An 18642-nucleotide genomic window follows, 5' to 3' on the forward strand; every position below is an offset into this window, starting at 1 on the left:
GGGCACTGGGGGGAAGTGGCTGGTGCCACAAGGGAAACAATACCCTTTCCTCTTGCAGTGTTGCTCCGGCGCCCTCTTCTGACAAAGCTTCAGAGCAGGCACAAAGGGTGAATTGAGGTGTAGTTGCTAAGTCGTGTCCAATTCTTTTGCAACCCCATGGACTGTAGCCCACTAGGCTCCTCTGTCCATGGGATTTCCCGGGCAAGAATGCTGGAATGGGTTGCCATTTCCTTCTCCAGGGGATCTTCCCGACTCAGGGATGGATCCCAGGTCTCTTGTATCACCTGCGTTGGCAGGCAGATTCTTTTCCACTAGTGCCACTTGGAGCGCCCAATGACCTCATCACCTTCCTCCGGAAACTTTGTCCATCACTTATATCCTCAGAATCAGCTAGTGACATTGTGACCATGTAACAAGTCCTAAATTCTTTTTTCTCTTACCTTCTCCATCGTTTTGGTCATCAGTCCCTGAGATTCTCCCTCGGGAATAAGTCTACCTCCAATCTGCCTTCCCTTAACACATTTATACTGATCTCTTTGCCACCAGTCTATTCCCTCTCTAGCCCAGATCAGTTGCTCAGATGGTAAAGAGTCTGCCTGCAATGTGGGAGACCCAGATTTGATCCCTGGGTCAGGAATATACCCCTGGAGAATGGAATGGCAACCCACTCCAGTATGCTTGTCTGGAAAATCACATAGATGGAGGAGCCTATCAGGCCCCAATCCGTGGGGTCACAAAGAGTCGGACATGACTGAGTGACTAACACACACACACTTTGCCACCAATCTATTCCTTCTCTAGCCCAAATGCTAAATTGCTCCCATAACGATTTGCCTAAAGTTGATCACAGCATTTTTCTACCCCTTCCTCCTCCAGTCTGGACCTGCACTGGGTGCTCCTTCCCCTTTTGGCTGCCCAGCATCCCATCCCCTCTTCCATTTGGGGAGAATTCTGCTGTGTATGGTATTGGTGGGAGCCAATTCTTCACCTCCCTCTGCAGAAGTTTAAGAGCAGTGATGTTCCCTCTGCCCTGAGCATCTAGGGCACAGGCATCCCTACCTAGGACTTGAGATCTTGTGACAAAAAGGGAGAACAGTTGAGAAGACTCTCATGGGCAGTGGTGGGGTGAGACCAATGGCATACACAGGAGTGGTCCCTGAATGGCATCCAGTCCTCTAGCTATGGTCACTCTGCCTGGCCTCCCTTGGTTCCTCCTTTGTCTCCATTCCACAACTTTACCACTTGCCTAGATGTAATTTTACTTAATACCAAGCTCTCTTCATTCCCAGTCTTTCCTGTGTATTATCCCAGAACAACACAGTCAAAATATATTTTATTTCCCATTATACTCCAATATATCCAACTTTGCTATATGCAAAATTTTTCTTTCCATTCCTCAAACGTTCCTGTTCCCAGGTCCTTTTATACTTTTCTTGGGCTTGACCATATCTTTTCTTTCTTTTTTTTAAAATTGAGGTATAGCTGATGTACAATGTTACCTAAGTTTCGGGTGTACCACAGTCTTACGTTGTTTCTTACATCTGCAGTATCCTCTACTTAGTCAAGGCCCAGCTTAAGATCCCCTTTCATGACGGCTTTCTTAGCACTTTAGCCTCCGCTCTTTCTACTTCTTTCAACACAAAGGAGGTTAGGATATGCTACCCCTAAATATGCCACTTTGGTGTAAGGGTTCTTTTTGCCAAAGGCAAATGACAATCAACAGATGCAGAAAAAATTCTTCACCCACCTCTTATCTGCCTGAAATCAGGGCATAAATTTCCCTTTGTGAAGGTGCTTTCCCTTGAATCATCCTTTGAACCAGAGATGGAGAGTTGACACTGAGATGAGTTTGCATAACCAGACCCTACTACAGTAGCCCTATCCTCCATTAGTTCTCCCATATATTTCGTGGTTACTTCCTGAAAATGTATCATCTCTGGAAGGACAAATCCTCTCTCCTTTGTTAATATATAAGACCTTGAGGATATATATATATACAACCGATTCTTTGATATTTGCATTTCTGTGAACTGCTGTGCATGTATATATTAATAAAAAGTGTGCCTTTTCCCCCATTAATCTGTCTAGCCTTTTCCCCTGTTAATCTATTGTTAGTTTAACACAAACTCACATTCTCCCAGTCACTGAACTTGAGAGTAAAGAGAAAGTTTTCCCTCCTCAATAAACACAACACATTCTGTAGATACAACATAATTTGTTATTTCCGATCATCCTAAAACATGCCCCCGCCTGCTAACAATTCCCACTAACCCTGAAGCTGCCATTCCTATCTCTTTTCCTTTTTTTTATCAAGCTTCTTAAATAGAAATAGTACATTGTGTTTTCAAACCACAGAGTCTCTGTTGCCTATATCAACCAACCAAAGAGCTTTCTGTAAAATAGACTTCTTCAGATTCTTTGCCTACATTTACATTGGGTTATGTATCTATTATTGAGGTGTAAGATTTCTCTATATATTCTGGATACAAATCCTTTGTCATATATATAATTTCCAAATATTTTCTCAGAAGAAGATACAGAGCACATGAAAAGATGCTCAATATCATTAGTCATTAAGGAAATGAAAATCAAATCACAATAAGATACCATTCATACCCACTAGGATGGCTAGAATCAAAAAGACAGGAACAAGTGTGGTGAGGATGTGGTAAAGTTAGAACCCTTATACATTGCTGAAGAGAATGTAAAATGTTTCAGGCATTTTGGAAAACAGTTTTGCAATTCCTCAAGATGTTAAACATAGCAGGTTAAACATACGGGTTATAGTTTACCATGAGGACTGCAATTAAACATACATTAAAAGGTGTGATCCAGCAATCCCACTTCTAGGTATATATCCAATAGAAATAAAAACGGACATATGTTCACATAAGAACTTATAAACGAACATTCATAGCAGCGTTATTTGTGATGGCCAAAATGTGGAAACAATCCAAATGTCCACTGACTGATGAATAAATAGAAAAAATGTGGTGTAGTCATACAATGATATATTATTTGGTAATAAAAAGGAGTGACACATATGATGTGAATGAACTTCAAACATTATGCTTAGTGAAAGGAGCCAGTCACTAAACATCCTGTCTGTATGATTCCATTTACATGCAATGCCCAGAAAAGGTAAAATTATAGGGACAGAAAGTTGATCTGTGGTTGCCAGGAGCTAGGAAGGGGAATAGGGAGTGACTGCTAATTGGTGTGCAGTTCCTTTTTGGAGGGACAAAATATTCTAAAATTAGATTGTAATTATGGTTATGCCTGCCTGTGTGCTAAGTTGCTTCAGTTGTGTCCGACTCTTTGTGACCCTATGGACTATAGCCCATCCGGCTCCTCTGTCTATGGAGTTCTCCAGACAAGAATCCTGGAGTAGGCTGCCATGCCCTCCTCCAAGGGATCTTTCCTACCCAGGGATTGAACCTGCATTTCCTGTGTCTCCTGCATTGGCAGGCGGGTTCTTTACTACTAGCACCACCCGGGAAGTCCAGTTATGGTTATACAACCCTGTTAGTAAACCCCAAATCACTGAGCCACCAGGGCAGGGGTTCCCTGGTGGCTTGGATGATAAAGAATCTGCCTGCAATGCAGGAGACCCTGGTTCAATTCCTGGGTCAGGATGATCCCCTGGAGAAGGGAATGACGACCCACTCTAGTACTCTTGCCTTGAGAATTCCATGGACAGAGGAGCCTCAAGGGCTATAGTCCATGGAGTTGCAAAGAGTCGAACACAACTGAGTGACTAATACTTTCATTGAGTTATATACTTCAAATGAATTGTGCAGTATGTAAATTATGTTTTCATAAAGCTGTTTAAAAAAGAAAAAGATGTCTTACTCAGCTCCAAGGGCCCTTTTAAATCCTCCTTTCTCTGAAATTGCAGTGACATAGTTGACAGCACTTCACTTACTGTCTCTTTTTAATAATGGGATAATACAACCAAATTATAAAAATTTTAGAAACTAGAGTGGTGGCAAAATTGGTGTTGAATTTCTCATGGGCATACTATCATAGAAAACTGAACTGACAATAATTTACTTTTAAGATTAAATTAAACACATCAAAATTTACTCACATCAAAATAATTCACATCAAAACATTTCTCTGTTTTTGGTTGTTTAAAAATCTTATTACTTCTTTGAAGAGCCTCTTTGTTAGGTGTATGTGCTTTTTTGCCCAACACTTATTCTGATTATAAATAAGTAATAGTTATAAATTTGATAAATATGAGAAAAGTAAAAACCATTTGGGGGTAATGGTTTTATTGTGTATGTTAGTTGCTTAGTCATGTCTGACACTTTGTGACCCCATGGACTGTACCCTGCCGGCTCCTCTATCCATGGAATTTTCCAGGCAAAAATACTGGAGTAGGTTGCCATTTCCTTCTCCAGGGGATCTTCTCAACCCAGGCATCAAATCCAGGTCTCCTGCATTACAGGCAGATTCTTTACCCTCTAAGCCACCAGTACTGCACCCTATCAAGCATATGATGTCTTCCAGCTATACTTTTGCAAAATCCCTCATCTGTTATTTTCAGAAACTAATAGTTTCCTAAGTGGGGCTAGAAAATATATAAAATTTCTGTAAGATGCACTATTTCACATAACTTTCAAAATTATCAACTTCCCTCACAGCTCAGATGGTAAAGAATCGGCCTGCAGTGCTGGAGACCCGGTTCAATTCCTGGGTCAGGAAGATCCCCTGGAGAAGGGAAAGGCTACTCACTCTAGTATTCTGGCCTGGAGAATTCCATGGACTGTATAACCCATGGGGTTGCAAAGAGTAGGACATCACTGAGCGACTTTCACTTTTCAAAATTATCATAAATATTTAATCTGTGCACATGGCTTTAAAGAAAAGATACTTTCACTTTTCAAAATTATCATAAATATTTAATCTGTGCACATGGCTTTAAAGAAAAGATACTGTTAAAACAACCTCTTAGAGAGTTTACTGGTGGCCTAATGGTTAGAACTCTGGGCTTTCACTGCCATGGCCTGGGGTTTAGTCCCTGGTCAGGTAACTGACGAAGAAGGCAATGGCACCCCACTCCGGTACTCTTGCCTGGAGAACGCCATGGATGGAGGAGCCTGGTGGGCTGCAGTCCATGGGGTCGATAAAAGTCCTACATGACTGAGCAACTTCACTTTCACTTTTCACTTTCATGCACTGGAGAAGGAAATGGCAACCCACTCTAGTGTTCTTGCCTGGAGAATCCCAGGGATGGGGGAGCCTGGTGGGCTGCCGTCTATGGGGTCGCACAGAGTCGGACACGACTGAAGTGACTTAGCAGCAGCAGGTAACTGAAATCCCTAAAGCCACATGGCATGCCATAAAAACCCAAAAAACCCCAACAAACCAAAACGAAAAAAACACAACTTATTAGGCAAATTGATTACAAACACATTTCAATGTTTTACTTCAAGCTTGTCTCTAGGCAGGGTAATTTAAAGGTCCCTCTTCTTGCAGACATTGGGAGGGAAAAAAGTCCTCTGGGTCATTGTTATTAGTCTGGATACAAAGAGTCTCTGAAATCATTACCTATCTTTAAAGTCTGGTGAAAGGTTATCATCCTCTGCCAAGGCTGATAGCCTTGTAGATGAATTTCTAGACTTTATGCCCATTAAAGTCAACCAGTAAGTAAGTAAGTGTCAGTCGCTCAGTCGTGCCCAATTCTTTGCGACCCCATGGACTGCAGCCCACCAGGCTCCTCTGTCCGTGAGATTTTCCAGGCAAAGATACTGGAATGGGTTGCTATTTCCTTCTCTAGGAGATCTTCCCAACCCAGGGATCGAACCCCAGTCTCCTGCACTGCAGGCAGATTCTTTACTGACTGAGCTACAAGGGAAGCCCTCAACTGATAAACAAATACCTAATTCAATGAATAAGTGAAAGACATAGTCTGGGTGGGGGGAAACGTGATGATAAACAGTATCAGATCAGATCAGATCAGTCGCTCAGTCGCGTCCGACTCTTTTCGACCCCATGAATCGCAGCACGCCAGGCCTCCTTGTCCATCACCAACTCCTGGAGTTCGCTCAGACTCACGTCCATCGAGTCAGTGATGCCATCCAGCCATCTCATCCTCTGTCGTCCCCTTCTCCTCCTGCCCCCAATCCCTCCCAGCATCAGAGTCTTTTCCAATGACTCAACTCTTTGCATGAGGTGGCCAAAGTACTGGAGTTTCAGCTTTAGCATCATTCCTTCCAAAGAAATCCCAGGGCTGATCTCCTTCAGAATGGACTGGTTGGATCTCCTTGCAGTCCAAGGGACTCTCAAGAGCCTTCTCCAACACCACAGTTCAAAAGCATCAATTCTTCGGCACTCAGCCTTCTTCACAGTCCAACTCTCACATCCATACATGACCACAGGAAAAACCATAGCCTTGACTAGACGAACCTTTGTTGGCAAAGTAATGTCTCTGCTTTTGAATATGCTGTCTAGGTTGGTCATAACTTTCCTTCCAAGGAGTAAGCGTCTTTTAATTTCATGGCTGCAGTCACCATCTGCAGTGATTTTGGAGCCCAGAAAAAGTCTGACAGTTTCCACTGTTTCCCCATCTATTTCCCATGAAGTGATGGGACTGGATGCCATGATCTTCATTTTCTGAATGTTGAGCTTTAAGCCAACTTTTTCACTCTCCACTTTCACTTTCATCAAGAGGCTTTTGAGTTCCTCTTCACTTTCTGCCATAAGGGTGGTGTCATCTGCACATCTGAGGTGATTGATATTTCTCCGGCAATCTTGATTCCAGCTTGTGTTTTTCCAGCCCAGCGTTTCTCATGATGTACTCTGCATATAAGTTAAATAAGCACTCTGACAGTACACAGCCTGGACGTACTCCTTTCCTGATTTGGAACCAGTCTGTTGTTCCATGTCCAGTTCTAACTGATACTTCCTGACCTGCATATAGGTTTCTCAAGAGGCAGGTCAGGTGGTCTGGTATTCCCATCTCTTTCAGAATTTTCCACAGTTTATTGTGACCCACACAGTCAAAGGCTTTGGCATAGTCAATAAAGCAGAAATAGATGCTTTTCTGGAACTCTCTTGCTTTTTCCATGATCCAGCGGATGTTGGCAATTTGATCTCTGGTTCTTCTGCCTTTTCTAAAACCAGCTTGAAAACAGGAAGTTCACGGTTCACATATTGCTGAAGCCTGGCTTGGAGAATTTTGAGCATTACTTTACTAGCATGTGAGATGAGTATAAAGGCTTTTAAAAAAAACATAAAATATTTTCAAAGCTATTTCATTTAATCCTGACATCACCCTTGGTGTTATTATTATCGTGTTGCCTTCCTCTGCACTCACTATTTATAATGTGTATGGGGAAAGGGGAGAGATGGATGGCACTTAGGCTAAGGTTATCAAAAAGGAGTGGTTGTTGTGATACACAGTTCATTCATTTACAGACATTTCCTGTGTTCCTCATATGTGCCAGGCTCTCTGGCACACAGATAGTTAAACTTACAGAATCTGGAGCCTGAACTCTAGTTCAATCACTTACTATTAGTTCTGGATTTTGGGGTAAGCTACCTCACATTTCCTAGTTTCAGTTTCCTCATTGTAAAATAAGAATAACAATAGTTCTTAATGCTTAGAGTTGCAAAAATTAAAACGTAAAAATAAAAGTTAATAAAATGCTGATAACATTGGCCTTTATCATTAAATAAATATAATACTCACCTGTGTTCTTTCCAAGTGTTTGGTAAGAGAAACAGATATTTCTAAAACAATGTAGCAAATATAATATGGGTATGAATATGAGTAAGGGAAAGATTGAAGGCAGGAGGAGAGGGGACGACAGATGAGATGGTTGGATGGCATCACCAACTGGATGGACATGAGTTTGAGCAAGCTCTGGGAGTTGGTGATGGACAGGGAAGCCTGGTGTGCTGCAGTCCATTGGGTCGCAGAGTCAGACACGACTGAGGGACTGAACTGAACTGATGAATAAGATGGTACTTCAGAAGATAACTCAACTAATTACACCTGGAGGGAATGGGCTTCTTTCAGGTCTGGGCACTGAAGAATGACCAGTAGTTTGCTACACAAAGGGCAGGGAAGGACCATTCCAGAGCAGAGGGACAAGTTTGTGTTAGGTATTGAAAGGTAAGGGGAAATTTATTACTGCAGCTGGAAGAGCTGGTGTGAAAGGAGGGAACACTAGTAGGAGATGTAGTCAGCAGTCTGATAGCTCAAACTTTCTCTACTTCTGAAACTATTTGAATTTTAACATTTAGGTCAGTGGTTTCTAAACCGAGCTGACTGTCAAGAATTTCCAGGGAGCTTTCTTAAAAGAGCCCAATAACCCACCTTCAGAAATTCCAACCCATTAGGTGGGGGTGGGGCCCAGGAACAACTTCGAAAAGCCCCTGGGGGTAATTATGCACCTTTGAAACAGGGTTTGGGACAGATTTCATGGGGGGAAGGGTGATCAAACAGGAGAGTGCAATACCTTGTGTTAGGCAGGTAACTGTGCAGGATGTATCCTGACCTCCTTCCTTCAAGTCTTTGCTCAATAGTAAAAAAAAAAAAAAAAAAAATTCCAACCCTCCCCACCCTGTCCTTTATACCTAAACACTTACTTCTAACAGTTTATTTACTATAAGTTTGCTGCTGTTTTAGTTGCTAAATCGTGTGCAACTCTTTTACGACCCCATGGATCCTCTGTCACTGGATTTCCCAAGCAAGAATATCGGAGTGGGTTTCCATTTCCTTGTCCAAGAGATCTTCCCCACCCACGGATCGAACCAACGTCTCCTACATCACCAGGCGGATTCTTTTACCACTGGGCCGCCAGGGAAGCCCTACTATGTTTACTTAGTATATTATCTGAATACATTCATTAGAATATAAGCTCAACAAAGACTGTGATTTTTCTCTTATCTTTACTAATCCTCAGAGCCTATGTCTGGAGCATAGCAAGTTTTCTGTTTTTGAATGAATCAATCAATCAGGGAGTGAAGTCTTGGCTAGGATGGAGTTTGCTTAAAAAAGAAAACGGAGGCAGCTGGAAGCAGAGGGGCATAGGTTAAAAAAAATACTGTGATAGGAAGGCTAGTTTTTCCTTGCTTTCAAGTTTCTTTTTGATTTCACTCTTGTGCTTACGGGTACATAATAAACTCAAAACCAGCCGGAACCTCCCATCAGACCTCTTAATCTAGCTATTCCTCCACCTGGTGCCCACGCCTGTGCAGCCCAGAAAACCCGGAGACCTAACCCTTTCAACGATGGGCGTCTGCCAGGGTCGGCGCGCGACCTAGGCTCACGCATGCGCATTATACAGAGTCGCCAGCGTGCGCGGGAAGCTGGGCCGCGTCCGATTATGATTGGCTGTCGGGGCGCACTCCCACCCACAGAGTCGCAGTGCTGGATGTTGATTGGGTATCTCCGCAGAGGCCGGACGCGCTTGGGGGGCGAGGGAGGGGAGGCGGGAAACATCTTGGTGGGTGCGGGGTCGTGCAGTTCTCTCGGGCGGCTGGTGGAGAGGTTTCGAAATGGCGGTGCAGCCGAAGGACACCCTGCAGCTGGATAGCGCGGCCGAGGTCGGCTTTGTGCGCTTCTTCCAAGGCATGCCGGAGAAGCCGACCACCACAGTGCGCCTTTTTGACCGGGGTGACTTCTACACCGCGCACCGGGAGGACGCACTGCTGGCCGCCCGCGAAGTGTTCAAGACCCAGGGGGTGGTCAAGTATATGGGGCCGGCAGGTGAGGGCTGGGATGGCGCGGGCTCGGGTCGGGGGGAACCCCGCAGAGTGGCTCCTCTCAGGAAGTGGTAGGGTGTCGGGCCGGGAGGCCCGGGGGCGGGGACGCTGGTGTTTCGTGGGGGCACTGCGCGTGCTCCGGTCCCTGCCTGGCCCAGAGGGGCGCCACCCGCCCCCTGCCCTGCCTCCGCCCTAAGTCTGCCCCTCGGCAGTTGCCCCGGATCAGAACTAATAGCGATCGCTGTGTGCCTGGCTTCATGCGAGGCGTTTGAACACATTGTTCTATTTTTTTTTTTTTGCAGTCTGCGTGGGTGTCTGCTTCTCAGCCCCCGCCTTGGCGCTGTGGATCTCATCACAAACGCTGCCAATCCTCGTTATCACAAATGCCAGTCCAGGATTGAAATTTAGAATAGAAAGGATTTAGGGAGACCGTTTTATGTCACCAACGTGTTTTTACCTGTTGGCCGAACGTGATTTATATCGCTGTTCAGCTCAGGGACTTATAGTGTCTACAGTTGCTAGGCAGTATTGGTGGTCGGGACCTTGAACTCTGGAGCCAGATTGCCTGGATTCAAGTCTTAGCCCCTCCTTTTACCAGCTGTGTGTCCTTGAGTTAGTCTTGGATGTCTGTGACTCCGCTCGGAATTCAGCGCCCTCAGTAACCCACCCCCATTTCTCTAGCATTATCTCTCCCTGGAAAGCTACTACAAACTTCTCACCCCCTTGTGAGTTAGATGTTCTAAACATCTTGTTTTATTTTAATCTTTTATCCCTGACTCTTTTGTGAATGAACATTCTAGGAGGAGTAAGGAGTTGCAGGCTTTAGACCTGCCTTTGCCATATGCAGATGGGATGTTACTGACGAAAGATGTTTAATTCAGCAGATAGACATTTATTGAATGCTACCTTGTCAGGCAGGGTTCTGGACACTGGGAGTACATAGATCAAGAGGCAGTATCTCCACCTTCACAGAGCTCCCTCTAGTGGATGTTTGTGTGCTTAGTCTCTGGATGTGCTAGGCTTTGTCGCTCAGTCCTGTTGAGGACTCTGCGACCCCATGGACTGAAGCCCGCCAATCTCCTCTGTCCATGGGGATTGTCCAGGCAAGAGTACTGGAGTGGGTTGCCATGCCCTCCCAGGGGATCTTCCCAATCCAGAGATCGAACCCGGGTCTTCCACATTGCAGGCGGATTCCTCTGAGCTCCCAGGGAAGCCCCCTTTAGTGGAGAGCAAGGCAGAAATCTCATTCCAGTTGAAGACCTGTAGAAGATGCTGCAGTACACGTTACAGACGAGGCTGAGACAGGGTTGCCAAAGACTGTACCCGGCAGAAGAGGCATTACAAGAGAGGCTAAATTTCACTTGAGTCTTGAGAAACCCTGTACCTGTCAGCAGGAACTTTCCCTCTCCCCACAGTCCTCCGAAACACTGGCAGCCACAAATCTGCTTTCTCTCTCTCTAGAAACACTGGTATTGAGTGACTTCTCTCACTTAACATTTTCAAGTTTCATCTGTGTTATCAATCCTTCATTACTTTTTATTGCCAAATATTCCAGTTGTATGGATGTACCATACTTCATTTAATCCATTTGTTGATCCATATTTGGATTATTTTTTGAACCTATATTTTTAATGTCATCTGTATCCATTCTCTCCTTCCCTGTTGTGCCAGTGAAGAGAGGAGCCTTTTGCTGTGGTCTGGATCGCATCTCCTCTTCTCACAGATGGCATTCTGTTGATCATTTCTTCTCTTTGGTTCATTCTATTGGCATTTAGTCTTCATATCCTTTTGGCTGCTTTTCTCTGACTCTAAAACAATTAGTGATACATTATTATAATAAAGACCTGCTAGTTGGGTTAGTACCTAGTTTCAATTTATTGATGAGAAATCTGAGTCCTTAGAAAACAAAGTTCCTTATCCTTTGTCTCTTTTGCTGTCAGAACTCAGCTTAGAAGGCATCTCCTGGAAACCTTTCTTGACTCCCATCTTAAGGCTGCCTGGTTAGCTGCCCCTCTTAGGTGTTCCCTGCCTTAGGACCAGTCTCCTTACCAGTCTCTGCCTCTGAATCCCAGTCCCTGGTACAGTGCCCACACGTGAGTGAAAGTTGCTTAGTCATGTCCGACTCTTTGCGACCCCGTGGACTGTATAGTCCATGGAATTCTCCAAGCCAGAATACTGGATTGGGTAGCCTTTCCCTTCTCCAGGGGATCTTCCCAACCCAGGGATTGAACCCAGGTCTCCCGCATTGCAGGCCGTAGCAGACACGTCATCAGCTGAATGAAGATGGGGCTTCCAAGTTATTCTTGAGGCGGAGAATCTTGTACCAAGCTGAGGTTTTTCTTCTGTCCCAGACGGAGGCTGGGTAGCTTTCTCTTCCAGCTCCCCTTCAGTTTTTCTTCCTGGTTTTCAGACTTAAAGCATACAGCCAAACTCTTCACCAGAAACATAGAGTAACCATACATCTGGTGCTTATCTGTAAATAAGACTTAAAATGCATTGCCACATCAGTGTGTCACTTGTTTGAGAGAAGTAGTATCTTTGGAGGATAACAGTATCTTTGGAGATGGTTTGACAACCTATCTGGAGATTAGTAGTGGAGGAAGTGTAAGAGGCCTTGGGGGGAGGGGAATCACCTCATTTGCCTCTTGACCCACCACTTTTAAGAAATCTCTGGGGACTTTCCTGGTTGTCCAGTGGTTAGAACTCTGTGCTTCCACTGCAGAGGACACAGGTTTGACCCCTGGTCAGGGAACTAAGATCCCTCATGCTGCTTGATAGACAGCCAGAATAAGGCAGTGCTGTTGTGAATGTGTTTTCCTGTTGAGTGTGTCTATAGAAAGACAGGATTGCTCTGCCTCTGCCCTTGGCCAGGCAGATAACTTTGATGTGCAAATAGATGTAATAATAGAGAGTGTTGGGGCTTGTGGATCTGAGAGTGCTTGTTCATGTGTGCTAAGCATTCAAATTCCGAATCAGTGCTGGCCAGACAAGCGTGCTGGCACATCCTACTAGGCTGATTTAAAAATTGTTTCGGAATTATGTGCCAGACCAGTGTTTTTTTCCCTCTCTCCCCAGAATTGTTTTTGCTGAGTTGGACTTTATGTTTTGCCTTCTAAATTAAAGGATGATATAACAGTGTTTTGAAGCTCATTGCTCTATTTATTGAAAGTTGTTGACCGATAATTACAGTGGCGTTTATAAACATCTCTGGGAGAAATTCCTTTCTAATTTTGTATTGACTGTGGTTCAGTGCTTTCCAAGAGCAAATTTTATGATAATATTTCATCATATGAATAATATTCAGTGTAGTGTTAGTTGCTCAGTCATATCCCACTCTTTGCCACCCATGGACTGTAACCCACCAGGCTCCTCTGTCCATGGAATTCTTCAGGCAGGAATACTGGAGTGGTTACCCATTCCCTTCTCCAGGGGAATCTTCCTGACCCAGGCATCAAACCCATGTGTCCGGCTTTGCAGGCAGATTCTTTATCATCTGAGCCACCAGGGAAGTCCATAAATAATGTTTCTTATGTATTCAACTGGATGAGCCAATAGGTTGTCCAATAGTTCTGGTTTGCATTGGGACTAAGAGGGCTCCTGGGGTGCTGGGCTTTCAGTGCTGAAAGTTGGAGAGTCTTGGGCAAAGTGGGATGGGTGGGATAGGTGACTACCTAGTCACCCTATGTGCTAGGCAAAAACAGGAAATAGTTTAAATGGGGCCTACCATTCCACTGAAGTTCTGGTCCTGAGTGAGTCTTCATGGGGAGAAGTGAGACTTGCAGCCTGGGTAGACCTTATATCTCTCATATGCGTCTTGAGAATGTGAGTATAGGCTTTGCTGAAGGAGTAACATTCAGAGTAGATGTAATTTTCATGCAGCTTGCTTTCTACATGCAAGGTAAAGAAAGGTAGTCTATTCAAGTCTGTAAAAATGTGGCTGTGTTTTACTTGCTGAGTCGAAAACTGGCAACCTAAATAATGTTTTCTTAAAAGTTTGAATTAATTGCCTATATTGTAAAAATTGGGTGGTTTCATGAAAACATTCAGATTTTGAGCTTCTTTTGAAAATTCTGTGTAGTTGGAAACTGGGCAGGTTAGCAGTGGCTTGAGTCCAGTGGCTGCTGCCTCTGACCTAGTGAGTCCAGCTTTTCCTTTTACCTTGTGCTTTCCTCATTTTGTCACAGTTCCCACATTTGAAGTCATTTGTCATCTGTCTGTTGTGTTCTTCCTTTGGCTTTCTCTGCTCATTTGGTAGCCACCTGGTCCCTGTACCTGGTCCTGGATGAGATCATAAGAAATGTTCTAGGGAATAACTTTGGAGAAGCAAGATTTGAGCCCGTTTTCAGGGTGTCTGTGACAGCGGGGGTGCTTGTCCACTGCTTATGTAACTAGTAAAATGATATTGAAAGTATCAGCTGTGTCTTGCGCTGTACAAAATAATTGTATTCTGTCATTTAATTAATTTGTATTTGTATTTAATATTTGTGCTTGATACAATCTATTGTTAAATTTAGATTAAGTCTCTCATAAGATCCAGACTTGTCAGAATAATCTGCATGTATATTCTGTAGTTTTATTTTTGAAATTTATTTGACTGCACTGGGTTTTAATGGTGATTTTTATTGTAGCATGTGGGATCTAATCACCTGACCAGGGAGTGAACCTGGGCCCCCTGCATTGGAAACATGGAGTTTTAGCCACTGGACCACCAGGGAAGTCCCTACAAGTATATTCTGAATTACCTTTAAGTGAATAATTGGTATTAACTGTTTTATTTGAAAATTGAGTTATAATTCCATTTGATAGTGCGGGTGATTTTATTTATTTTGTAAAGACATTGTTATTTATGAATCAAAACTAAAATGAGACCCTGTAGTCTAAGACTATACATCTAAGACTATTAGGTAATATGTGGCTCAGCTGGTAAAGAATCCTCCTGCAATGTGGGAGACCTGGGTTCGATCCCTGGGTTGGCAATATCCCCTGGAGAAGGGAACAGCTATCCACTCCAGTATTCTGGCCTGGAGAATTCCATGGACATACAGTCCACGGGGTCGCAAAGAGTCAGATAGGACTGAGCGATTTTCACTTTCACTTCACTTTGGCACTGTTGATATTTTTGACCAAAGAGTTAATCTGTTGCTGTGAGGGGCTAGCCTGTGCATGGTTAACAGCATCCCCTCCTCTCCCTACTAGATTCCATTATTACTCCCTTGTCCCAGTTGTGACAACTTAGATGCCCCCAGACAGAGATAGTGTCCACTAGGGGAGCAAGATCTTCCCCAGTTGAGAACGGGTGATGTGAGATGAAGACCAGTAAGTTTTAAAACTCTGTTGACTGGATAGTGAAAATAAATGGCATTAATACTTTACAGATGGTGGTGTTAATTGGTACAGCCAACCAAGGGGGATAGTCTGGCAATATTTATAAAAATCGCACATATCATCCTTCGAAAAAAATCCAGTTTTAGGACTTTATCTCACAGTTACACTCTAATGTTTAGAGAATGAAACACATGCAAGATTATTCATGTAACCTGTTGTAATAACAAAAATTGGAAAAACCTATATGTCCATCACTAAGAGATTAATTATAGAACTTCCTGAGGGTCACTGAAACGTTGCAGCTGTAACAGAAAGAATCTGATTATGTACTGGTGGAACAATCTTTTAGACTACCATATCAAAGTTAAAAAAAAAGAGAACAGTATGTATAGTGTGGAGTTATAGAAAAGAAAAAAAAGCAGTGCTTTATATTTGCCTGTGTGTGCCTGCGTTTGGAAATACATTCTATGAACTGGTAACACTGGGGTGGTAAACGGAATGTGTAGGGGACAGTGGTGAATTGATGTACCTTTTGAACCTTCAATTTTTGAACTACGTTACCAGAACATTTTATCATAATTAGTAATTTATTTTATGGACCTTCTGAAAAAATTATATAAATACTATTGTATTATTATTATATATATAACTATTGTAATAGTTGTTATATAAGACTTTTATCCAAACTTGTTAAAAACAGATGATGAAAAAAGTAGCATCAGCTGTATATATATTTATTCATTTTTTTAATCTTAATTTCTTATTTTGATATGTTAGTTAGTTCAGTCGCTCAGTCGTGTCTGACTCTGCGACCCCATGAATCTCAGCATGCCAGGCATCCCTGTCCATCACCAACTCCCGGAGTTCACTCAGACTCACGTGCATCGAGTCAGTGATGCCATCCAGCCATCTGGCTGTATTTATCCACTGTATTATACCGTTCATCTACTAGAATCCCTGGGACATGAAATAGGTTTATTGAGTGAATGAATTACTGGGAAAACAACATAGCTTGGAGGGAGGCATTGTGTTAGGTCTTGAACGCTTATGACTTTAAATCGTGAAATCTGTAACCTGTATTTTTAATATTTTTCTTTAGGAGCAAAGACTCTGGAGAGTGTTGTGCTTAGTAAAATGAATTTTGAGTCTTTTGTAAAAGATCTTCTTCTAGTTCGTCAGTACAGAGTTGAAGTTTATAAGAACAGAGCTGGAAATAAGGCCTCCAAGGAGAATGATTGGTATTTGGCATTTAAGGTAATTATCTTCCTTTTAAATTTAGTTGTGTTTTTAAGAATAGAAAAAAATTAAATTGAATTCTCTGTTGCTTTAATATTTTAGCCAGGTTGTGATAGTAAAATCCTTTGAGAGACTTTAATATTCTTTAGCATGTGGTTTTTAAAATCACAGTTTAATAGCAATTCAGAAATTCAGTAAATCTTTATGAGTATGAGTACTCTGAGCTTTGTCACTGTCACTGAAACCCAAGTAATTAATAGCTTTTACGTAAAGTTGAATGCCAGCATTAAAGGAAATTTGATTTTTACTGTTTTTGAAGTAATATCACACAATTAGCATGTTCTGGGAAACTCATTTATATACATTTGTAATGTATTTGCTCTTTGTGTATTCCTTTCTCTTTCATTTGACTGTAATTTTTAAAAGTCTGGACCTTTGTTTAATGCTGATCACATTCCTAGGTGTGTCTAGAAGGGCTTGTTGATGTGCTTCTAATGCCTTCATGGAGATGATTGTGCTAGCTTGTTTTACTTGAAGACTGTATTTTTAGTCTGTGAAGTCATGTTTTTGTTCACACACAGTACATTCTCTTGTAGCTCAGTCAGTAAAGGATCTGCCTGCAATGCAGGAGACCCTGGTTCAGTTCCTGGGTCAGGAAGATCCCTGAAGAAGGAAATGGCAACCCACTCCAGTATTCTTGCCTGGAGAATTCCATGGACAGAGGAGGCGTTCGGGCTACAGTCCATGAGGTTGCAAGAGTAGGACACAACTTAGTGACTAAACCAATACATGCACATAAATACGGGATAAAGGTTAAAATGTTGGGGAGTTGAGATTTATCCTTGCAAAGGAATAAACGTGGTAAGCGAGGGACAATGCTCTGGGCTTGTAGTTGGTGCATCTCATTTCTTTTCTTCTCTGGGTGATCTTGGCAGATTTCCCAGCCTTCTCCAGTATCTGTTTCTTTATAAACATAAAATGAGAAGGTTTTCAAGATGTTTTCTGACCTGAAAGGCCTATGAAAGTTTTTGTGTGTGCAATATTTAAACATGTGATGTTGGTGCTGCCCCAAGAATAATACTCTTCAATATCCCTTCCATGTTGCCTCCCACCACCACACCCCCCCACCTTTGAAAATGTAGACATTTCCTGAAGATTACATCTGAGAGAATTTAGCATCCTGTGTTACGGAGTTTCCTCAGAATTTTCAGTGATACTTTACTGAGAAAAGTGGAACTGAGAGTATTATCCTCAATGGCTCAGCAGTAAAGAATCTGCTGCCAATGCAGGAGAATCGGGTTTGATCCCTGGGTCAGGAAGGTCCCCTGGAGGAGGAAATTGCAACCTAGTCCAGTATTCTTGCCTGGAAAATCCCATGGATGAGGAGCCTGGTGGGCTAGAGTCCATAGTGTCACCAAGAGTTGAGCATGACTGAGCATGGGTGTGCACACACACACACGTTATGATGGAGTTTCCTTAGAATTTTCATTGCTGCTTTACTGAGAAAAGTGGGACTTAAAAGTATTATCCTACATCTTGAAAGATTTTAATAGAAAATTGAGGGTACCAAAACATGATGTTTTTCTATCTCACTCTACACAGAGCTCAGTTAGTAACAACACCAAAATGTGGAATCATGAATTTAGGTGATTAACTGTTTTATCAGCTCCTCACACCTCACTCCTTTGTGTCATCAGAATCCTTTTAGATGAATTGTTTTAACTCCTAGCTTTTAGATCGGGGGGGAAAAACATTAAGTGTGTATCTTGATCAGGTTAAAATGTAGTATCTTCATTCTGACATTTTAAGAAGTTCAGATTTACAAGCTGCTAAAGTTGATATATCTTAATTTTTAGCTTACTGATTCTGTTGTAAAGTATTAGTGATATTTAGGGTAGTTGACTTCTATGACTTTTTTTTTTTTTTTTGACTTTTGGACACACCAAGTGGCATGTGGGACCTTATTTCCCTGACTAGGGATCAGACCGGTGTCATCCGCAGTGGAAGCTTGGAGTCTTAACCACTGGATCATCAGGGAAGTTCCTGTGAATGACTTTTTTTCCCGTGTCCTCAGTAGTATGTTCAGAGCAGGAAGGGACTTAGTACCATCTAGTTCAGGGATTACCAGTCTTACCATTTTCAAGGACTGTCAAAAACTCAACTTTATTAGCTATTGATTCACTTTTGAAGGTTTTTTTAAAGATATGCTTCATAACCTGTGTGTAAATCTGAAGTATGTATGTGAAAATATGGTGTTTACGATTGTGCTTTTAAACGTAAATCAGTGCTTTTTAATTTGAGTATCAGATAACAGTTTTCCATAACATTTTCTTTTGGGGGGCTGAGCTGTGAGACATTCCC

General features: G+C 42.6%; 1 protein-coding gene across 1 annotated transcript in view; it reads left to right on the forward strand.

The window, feature by feature from the left end:
* The first annotated feature begins 9422 nt into the window (after positions 1-9422).
* Positions 9423-18642, forward strand: part of MSH2 (mutS homolog 2) — an 83515-nt gene continuing 74295 nt past the window's right edge. Inside the window, exons 1-2 of the mRNA XM_010838648.1 lie at positions 9423-9724; positions 16145-16299. Coding sequence (XP_010836950.1) covers positions 9514-9724; positions 16145-16299 — 366 coding nt within the window. The 5' untranslated portion in view covers positions 9423-9513. The remainder of the gene's footprint in view (positions 9725-16144; positions 16300-18642) is intronic.

Source organism: Bison bison, unplaced genomic scaffold (assembly GCF_000754665.1).
Source record: "Bison bison bison isolate TAMUID 2011002044 unplaced genomic scaffold, Bison_UMD1.0 scf7180017864101, whole genome shotgun sequence".
Classification (NCBI taxonomy): domain Eukaryota; kingdom Metazoa; phylum Chordata; class Mammalia; order Artiodactyla; family Bovidae; genus Bison; species Bison bison.